Source organism: Arachis duranensis, chromosome 10, assembly GCF_000817695.3.
Source record: "Arachis duranensis cultivar V14167 chromosome 10, aradu.V14167.gnm2.J7QH, whole genome shotgun sequence".
Lineage (NCBI taxonomy): Eukaryota > Viridiplantae > Streptophyta > Magnoliopsida > Fabales > Fabaceae > Arachis > Arachis duranensis.
The window spans coordinates 799400-808293 of NC_029781.3; the positions used below are offsets into that span (position 1 = coordinate 799400).

At 34.7% G+C, this 8894-nt stretch overlaps 3 protein-coding genes across 3 annotated transcripts in view; 2 read left to right on the forward strand and 1 right to left on the reverse strand.

The window, feature by feature from the left end:
• LOC107468122 (vacuolar protein sorting-associated protein 45 homolog) overlaps positions 1 to 8894 on the forward strand; it is a 14743-nt gene that overhangs the window by 752 nt on the left and 5097 nt on the right. The gene's annotated exons all lie outside the window — the stretch shown is intronic.
• Positions 538 to 1120, reverse strand: LOC110276033 (protein trichome berefringence-like 7). Its single transcript, XM_052255311.1, has 2 exons — positions 962 to 1120; positions 538 to 883 (listed from the first exon to the last, which is right to left on the reverse strand). Exons 1-2 carry the CDS (start codon positions 1009 to 1011, stop codon positions 598 to 600), a joined length of 336 nt encoding a protein of 111 aa, XP_052111271.1. The 5' UTR covers positions 1012 to 1120; the 3' UTR covers positions 538 to 597.
• LOC107468070 (alcohol dehydrogenase 1) lies at positions 2416 to 4672 on the forward strand. Its single transcript, XM_052255310.1, has 8 exons — positions 2416 to 2517; positions 2704 to 2750; positions 2930 to 3434; positions 3537 to 3612; positions 3742 to 3803; positions 3884 to 3979; positions 4083 to 4244; positions 4343 to 4672. Exons 3-8 carry the CDS (start codon positions 3045 to 3047, stop codon positions 4457 to 4459), a joined length of 903 nt encoding a protein of 300 aa, XP_052111270.1. The 5' UTR covers positions 2416 to 2517; positions 2704 to 2750; positions 2930 to 3044; the 3' UTR covers positions 4460 to 4672.

Genomic DNA, 8894 nt, shown 5'->3' on the forward strand with positions numbered 1-8894 from the left:
AATATTTTTATTTTAAAAAACAATTCACATCATTTGAACATATATATAAAAATATAAAATAAAATAAATAAAATTAATTAAAAAAATAAAAAAAGTGAAAAGGTGCATTTAAAAATTACACAATTGTTAACTTTTAGAGTACTAATCCCTCTTTTATTAAAAAAAAAAACTTTTGACTCAATGGGTCGGCCATCCCACCAAAACTCGAACTAGCAAATTTGGCGAATTCCGAATTTTAGCCCAATCCATCCTTTTTGGCAAATTTGACAGATTATCCCATTGGACCAACCCGTTTTGCCACTCCTGACCGTGATCATCATACCATATCATGATCATCACGATGCATGTTATATATTATAGCCATCCATGTTATTGGGACATTTTCTATTATTCTATGTATATAATAATTTGATAGCAATTTTGTGTGTATGCTTAACATTATTGTTTTATAATGGTGCATATGTTATCTAAGTTAATCCAAGTAATGGAGGTCAAAATTGAGGTTATAGAGCTTCATAACAAGGGACAAGACATATGGGATTAAAATTAGACAACAAATAACAACACACTAAGATAGAGGGTTTGGTGTTAATATTGTTAGAGAGGTTTTGGAAGCAAATAAGAGAAGAGAATTTCGTTCCACATATCAGGAACACCAGGGAGACACCAATGGCTGCAATCAGGAACAGATGGATTGTCACTCCAAGTTCCCACATGATCATCACTCCTATAAGAACTCATTGGTGTTACATGCAAAACTGTTACTGGAACACTCATGTTCTTCACAACCCTATTGATCATATCTGATATAGGGCTTCGCTCCTTCCCATTGCTTCTCTTCCATGGATTCCTACTCACTTTGCATGCATTGTGGTTCTTTCCACTGCCATCAAAATATAAACACCACTTACTTGCATTCTTGCCAAAATGAAAAATAAGTAATGGAGAAGAAAGAGCTCACCTCCAATGAGATGATTCAAAGGTACGGAAAAACACTCTTGTTCTATTCATGTTGACTGAATTCTCCACCCAAGATGCTCAGGTGTGAAGGGCTGTGTTATAAGCAGAATTGATTGTCATTCCAAGTTTCACTGAGCTACCAACCTGAAAGTACCAACCCCTGTCTGAAGATCATGTTAGCACCAAATTATTCTAGAATCTCACACTATGAAATCACACGGCTAATGCAAATGGACTTGAACTAACAATTAATGGAAGTAATGAATGATTCTAACATGAAGTACATTCAATTCAAGGTTTTGGTTATTCATTATCAAATTATTTCCATGCTGTTCACATTTACCTTGATCCTGTACATAGAGACCTCAAAACAAAAATCACCAGTCTGGTTCTAATCTATCATCTGTCTGCCCCAAGTGACCTAAGAGAAATAAGAACATAACAATCTTCTAATTTGAGGCAAAACACTAGACTTTGAGTGAAAATCTAGGTTCTCATCTACAGTTACTGAATGACCTTTTGAAATGGGACATGGTATGATGAAGGTTATTTTTCAATGGAGAGTGAAAATTACTCTTTTTACAATAGAGAAAAAAAGTAAAAAATTTAACTACAATCTTCACTCTTCACCAAAGAAATTTTCTTTTGCAATAAGCCTTTCTACATTATTGACAAAAATCATCATAGGGCATTCATTTAAAAGTTTCTCAAATCCTAAGCAGAATTGTTTTAGAAACAAAAAACCTTGCTAGATTTACAAGAGTAAAAACCTAAATTGGTTTTCAAGGAACTCCAACTGGGATACTTTGCTCCAAAAGACAATTATTACTCTAGAAGTCCTCAAGAATTACTTTATCAAACAGATTGGTCCCTCCGTTGTTTTGAAAGGAGACTAAGTTGTCTTATAAATATTTTTTTAACTAAATTATCTCATAATAAAATTGTTAAGAGACATGTTCGATCTGAAATTTGTTGGGAATAATTTGGGTGTTTACTCATTTTATAAGCTTCCAAGAATACTATCTATCTCCTTGGAACTCATTTAGTAACAAACTGCCAACTATAGCATGAATTCTCCAAGGAAGAAAATCAATCACAAATGCAATGCAAATTGCAATGAATCACATATAAACAAAACCAAAACAAAACATGCCATGGAGTAAATCAAATCTTCAATTTATGAACCTATAACTTGGAAAAATTAAGTTACTAGTTACTTACATGTCAAAAAGCTTAGTCCTTGTCCACCAATGACCTGAATTGAATATTAGAACATCTGAATCAATCCACTCATGGCTAATATCATCCATCTTGTCCAATCTCAATGTTGTCTTAATCCTTTGGGGTGAATGCTTAGGCACAGAACCAGGCCTCACAAGGAACACTGATCGATAAAAATCAATCCTCAAATCGAAAGTACTAAACCTCACACCAAGAAACCTAATCTGTTTGGTGATTGAAGAAGTGGAGGTTGCGCCACCTAAGGCCGGTGAAGTCCGTTTGAAGATTCTCTACACCTCACTTTGCCACACCGATGTTTACTTCTGGGAAGCCAAGGTTTGAAATTTATATAGTGATGTAGCTTGATCACAAGTTGACTAGGGAATAGGGATTACTTTATGATTGTTTCTTCATTTCTCAAATTTTTTTTCTTTGTTATTATTATTATTATAGCTATGATGATATGATTATTTTATGCATCACAAGAGTTTAATATGTTACTATCTCTTTTCCCAATTTCAGGGCCAGACTCCATTATTTCCTCGGATATTTGGTCATGAAGCTGGAGGGTATGTCTATTCTCATCTGTTTTTTAAACTGAGTGTCATAAGAATTGAATCCCTCAGCATAAACTTCTTTGTATTAAGTTCTGTGATTCTTTACCATGTACATTGGTTCATTCATTATACAACATTATATCAAACAAGATTAAGAAAGTTAAAGAACAATGATATTGGTAATGGTGCAGGATTGTGGAGAGTGTAGGAGAGGGAGTGACTCATCTGAAACCAGGTGACCATGCCCTCCCTGTGTTCACCGCAGAGTGTGGCGAATGCCCTCACTGCAAGTCGGAGGAGAGCAACATGTGTGACCTTCTCAGGATCAACACTGACAGGGGTGTCATGATCCATGATCAAGAATCAAGATTCTCCATTAAGGGAAAACCAATTTACCACTTTGTTGGGACCTCCACATTCAGTGAATACACTGTGGTTCATGCTGGATGTGTTGCAAAGATAAACCCTGAAGCACCACTTGACAAAGTTTGTGTTCTCAGCTGTGGAATCTGCACAGGTTTGCAACATCATCCTAGATTAGTATATTTCCTCACATTTTGTTTGTTGGTGATTCTCTTCTCTGACAATTCAGTTTCATTTTCATGTTTTGTAGGTCTTGGTGCCACTATCAATGTTGCAAAACCAAAACCTGGTTCTTCTGTTTCTGTTTTTGGACTCGGAGCTGTTGGTCTTGCTGTATGTTACCCTCTATTTTTCTTTGCATTGCAGTTTTTATAGCTATGGATCAAGGGCATTAGTGAGTAGTGACTCTTGTTCTTTTTTCAATCCAAATTTTAGTCTGCTGAAGGGGCAAGGATTTCTGGTGCATCAAGAATCATTGGGGTTGATTTAGTTTCCAGCCGATTCGAATTAGGTATAATGCCATTCTCTTTGAATCAAATGTAATAGATGACTAAGCATAGAATAAATTGAGCAAGTTTCCCACAACTACAAATTGTATTCACTTACTAATGGTATTTTCTCATTTTACTATTGTTGGCAGCCAAGAAGTTTGGGGTTAATGAATTTGTGAACCCAAAAGATCATAACAAACCTGTACAAGAGGTTAGTTCATTCTAAGTTTTTCTCCATAATTATTTATACTTTCATGGAAGAAAGACTAAGATGTTAATGTTGCTCAACAGGTAATTGCTGAAATGACCAATGGAGGTGTGGATCGTTCTGTTGAATGTACTGGCAGCATCCAAGCTATGATCTCAGCATTTGAACGTGTCCATGATGTAATTGAATCAGAACTTGTTCTTTTTTTAATTTGTTGCTATAATGTTGTTATGATAAGTTATTTACTAATACTGAAACTTAAATATTCTCTTCCCTTTTCAGGGTTGGGGTGTTGCTGTTCTTGTTGGTGTGCCAAGCAAAGATGATGCTTTCAAAAGTCATCCTACGAACTTCTTGAATGAGAGGACTCTCAAGGGTACCTTCTATGGTAACTACAAACCCCAAACCGATCTTCCTAATGTTGTGGAGAAGTACATGAGAGGGGTAAGCTTTTTATACTAAACTCTTCATTGTAGTCTTAACAAGTTGATATGTTTTTTTATTCATGTTGCTAATGGATCCCTTCATTGGTTATAATTCAGGAGTTGGAACTTGAGAAATTCATCACTCACACTGTTCCGTTCTCAGAGATTAACAAGGCTTTTGATTTGATGCTGAAAGGAGAGTCCATCAGGTGCATCATTCGGATGGATGAATAAGCTTAACAGTGAGGAAATTGTCCCTGATAGGGGACGGTTCTCTTTCAGAGAAAAAGAAAAAGATAAAAACAAAAATAAACGTCTTTTGTAATCCCTTTTAAAAGTTATCGAGTTTGTGGAGTTTGATTTTGAATGTAGAGAATGAATGATAGGCCTTTTCCTACTGCCATTGTGTAGTTTCTGTTTCTGATAAATAAAAATATTGTTGTCAAATTCTTGTTCTTGTCACATTTTTAGCATTTCTTTTATCTCAGTGATATAGTTGCATGTCTGAATTCTTAGTTCCCAAATTGGCATGTTAATGTTGATGTGTGATAAAATGCAACCGTTTATGGTCTTATCAACATAGGATTTTATACATAATACATCATCAACATGTTGAGAATTCGTCAATTTTTACAAGGAGGATATCATTGAAAGAAGAAAAAAAAAACAGCTTTAAGTGTGAAAGATTAAGATCAATAATAACACACAAATCTTTCAATGAAGTCTTTTATTTTCAAGCTTTCTGCTGATGATCATGATCAGGGCTTTTAGGATCATTGCCTTCATTGGCAGTTGATGATTGTTTTTCCTGCAAAGCATGACCAAATTCCTCATTCTTGATGATTTCTTCGTCAATGTGGACATCATCGTCAACTGATAGCACCACCACTTGCTCACCACAAGGGCCAGGCACAATGGCTTCAGTGACATGCCTGTGCTCATCAAAATGGATGATATCAGTTTCTTGTTTCTTCTTCTTCATCTTCTTGATCAGGCAAAACAGAGCAAAAGCCAGCACTGAAAGGAACAAAAGGCTTCCAAAGGATACAAACACAATCACTATGATAGTTGGGTGGTGGTTATCTGGAGAGGGTGGTGTTGGAACTGGGTATGGTGGTGGAAGCACAGGGTGGTGCGGTGATGGTGGTGGGTGCGCGTGTGGTGGTGGAGGAGTGAAACAATGTGAGGGTGGCGGTGGCGGATAGTTGAAAGGGTGGGATGGTGATGGAGGAGGGAACTGAGGGAAGTTGAAATGAATATTTGGCTGAGAAGATGCCATCAATTGATGAATATTTTTCAGAATGTTTTTATCTGATCTTATGTTCTTTTCTGATGTTATGGCTTAATTGAATTTATATAGCAAGAACTTTGGGGTACGGATGCATTACAATAATAACTTGGATCTCATTCTGAAAGGATCGGTTGCAGTGAAAAACACTTATGACTTAGCTTATTTTGCTTCTCCACATTCTTCTCTGTTTTTTATGTATTGGCCAAGACGTGTAAGAAACATTTTTCTGTAACTCTTTTACAAGAAAATCATCATTTCTCAGAAGACATATTCATGCCACCTTTGATATGTGCAATATTTGGTATTTGAAATGTGTGTAAAACACTTGAATTCAGAACATTTCTAGATTTATCACTGACTTATTATCTTATTCTACATTTTGCTTTACACTTTGAAGAAAACAAGATATATTGAACGGGATTAATTATTCCGTTCATATTACTTGCAAGCTATCAATTTATAATCCAACAAATTGCAAAAGATCTGATAGACTTCATTTTGTCTGAATTTATTCTAGTTGATAATAATGACTGATGACACTAACAGAGTTTCGAGATTAGAGTATAAAAATGAAGTAATAGAGGCCGTTCAGGTTTGATTCTTTAATATTTTGACATATAGTATCAGTAGTGATACTTTATGAGAATCACTTAACTAAAATAAATTTGTTGTGAAATAAGTCACCATAATCAATTCTACAGACATAAAACCAAAAAAATTTGATTCCGATACATATCTGATAACCCTTTAAAATGGCAATAACACTCAAATACCACCACAATTACAAAATCTTTGTAATCTAACGCTTATATTTGAAATCAAATTAAATTATTTTAACATCAAGACGGGTATCAAAATTATATGATCATAAAGACATTTTACCAATCAAGAAAATTGAAGCTGAGTCGCTATACTAAATAATAACAAAAGATTTTAATTATTAAAAATTATTTAATTTATCGTGTTTATTTTAGAAAAATATATATTACTAATATTTTTGTAAAAAATATTTTAACAATCACCATCACTAATACTAATATCATTCGACGAAGAACACACACCTCGCAAAATTATAAGGAAAAATAAGTATACACAAATGGAAGACCCTAATTCCGATAGAGTTTACAAAGAAAGTTGTAGGAAGAGGACACTAAAAAAATCTAAAAGTAAATATTTGAGGAGACAATGTGCATGTTTGGGCGTCATTATTTTGTTAAAAAAATATCTTTTTTCAATGAAAAAAGATCTTTTTTTATTTTTTAACGTGTTTCGCAAATTTCTAGTAGTAAAAGTAAAAGCACCAGTAAAATAAAAAAAAGATCTTTTTTGAGAAGTTGTAATTTACATATTTTTTTAAAAGATCTTTTTTCCTTAAAAAAAAAGATGTTTTTCATGTAATAAATAAACAAAAAAGTACTTTTACATTGTTATGTCCAAACATAATTGATAGATAAAAAGACCTTTTTACATAAGATATCCAAACATAAAATTACTTTTATTTCTCTATAAGATCTTTTAAAAAAAGATAATTCGAAAAAAGATCTTTTCTTAAAAGCTCACCTAAACAAGTCCAATCTCTCTAACAACATACAAGAGAAAGAAGGAATAACAAGATAAACACGGAAAGAAGAAATAAAAATATAGCTTTCTATAATAATGTTCTGAAAATTGGTTTGAACCGGTCGAATCGAAAATCGTTAGTAATACAGTTTCGACCAATGTTCTGAAAATTGATTCGAATTGGCCGGTCAAACCGTGAACTGAAAGCTAAAACGATTCGGACAATGAGAAAAACCGTAAATTTGAGAACCGGAATTAAATCAGTGAACTGGCCGGTAACTGGTCGGTCGAACCGAACCGTTACCCGGCCGGTTTTTGAGCACAGCAGCAAAACGCTGCCGTTTGGAGCTCTGGAAAAGTTTAACCCTAAATGGCTAAAACAATGTGATGAACGGCAACGCTGAGGGAGTGAGGGTAGTCTTCTTCTTCTCTGTTCTCTTTCTCTCTTCTGATTTTCTGAAAGTGAGATCTCAAATCTGAATCCCTAATGCGGTAATGCCTTCGCCCTTCCCATTTCACAGTTCAGCTTCACCAATCACCATTCTCATCGTTCATCAAGGTTCAGACTTCAGAGAGAAGGAGAGAACGCCATCACCCATCACGATCTCACCGGCGCACACGGCCACACGGCAGTGAGCTCCGCCGCGAAGTGAGCTCCGTCACCACTCGAGTCGGCGTCGCTGTCTGTCTCCCACTCTCCCACTCTCCGTCACCACTCGACTCCGCGTTGAAGCCTGAAGGTTCCTTTCGAGCTCTGAGAGAAAGCCTTCGAGTTCCAGGTAATTGAAATTTTAGTTATGAACTTATTATTGTTCATTGAGTAGCTGTGATGAACTCTGAATACTGTGATACTGTGATACTTTGATGAACTCTGAAAACTGTGATGAACTCTGAAATCTGAATACTGTGAAGTGTGAATACTGTGATACTGTGATGAACTCTGAGTCTCTGATGCTGTGATGAAATCTGATATTGTGAACTCTGTTCATTGAGTAGCTCTTTGATTTTGTGACATGATGAACTCTGAATTCTGAAACTGTGAACTTTGATTTTCTGAACTCATTTTGTGAACTGAATTTTGATTTTGTGACATGATTTTGTGAAACCTGATTTTGTTAACTCTGATTCTGTGACATGATTTTGTGAAGTCTGATCTTGTAAACTCTGATTTTGTGACATGGTTTTGTGATCTTTGATTTTGTGACACTATGAACTGCTAGACTGTGATGAAAGTCATGAAACTGTGATGAAATATGAACTGATTTTGTGAACAAAGAATTTTTTGAACCTGAGATGTTGTACTTGTTCAGAGTGTTAAGAGTGCGGCATTCCACAACATGATGATCAAGTGTTACAGTTACAAAAATAATAAGAACAAGTTTTGAAATAATGCTTCTCATTTTCTCAGTGTAGAACAGAGTGAGGACTAAGAGAAAATTAAAATTGTGGTTGGATCGACAAATTAAAGATAAGAATGGCTACATTATATTATGTTCAGTTCTTCAATTCATTGAGTCTTCTTTTTTAATTGTGTGCCAGTTGTTGTTGAGCATCTCCATTTATTTATTTGCACTTGTGACAATTCAATGAGGCAAATCTGCAGCAAATTATGGAGGATTTTGATGATTGATGACAAACTTGGATCGTTTTGATGCTGCTATGTTATGTTTGATTGGTTGTTTGTTGACTTTTGAACTTTGAATTTGTATTTGAATGAGATTATAACATTTGGTTTATGTAGTACTTTTAATTTGAATGATATTTTAAAGTTTAGATTAGACTATAATTATATTTTCATGTGCTTATTTATATTTTATT

What these genes read in the sequence shown, in the direction of transcription:
- LOC110276033 (XM_052255311.1), bottom strand. Translation starts at nt 1,011, where the DNA reads ATGAATAGAACAAGAGTGTTTTTCCGTACCTTTGAATCATCTCATTGG. An exon ending in TTTGAATCATCTCATTGGAG is followed by an intron (nt 884 to 961) that starts GTGAGCTCTTTC and finishes TTTTGATGGCAG; the next exon opens with TGGAAAGAACCACAATGCAT.
- LOC107468070 (XM_052255310.1), top strand. Translation starts at nt 3,045, where the DNA reads ATGTGTGACCTTCTCAGGATCAACACTGACAGGGGTGTCATGATCCAT. An exon ending in TCGGAGCTGTTGGTCTTGCT is followed by an intron (nt 3,435 to 3,536) that starts GTATGTTACCCT and finishes TCCAAATTTTAG; the next exon opens with TCTGCTGAAGGGGCAAGGAT. An exon ending in TGGAGAAGTACATGAGAGGG is followed by an intron (nt 4,245 to 4,342) that starts GTAAGCTTTTTA and finishes GTTATAATTCAG; the next exon opens with GAGTTGGAACTTGAGAAATT.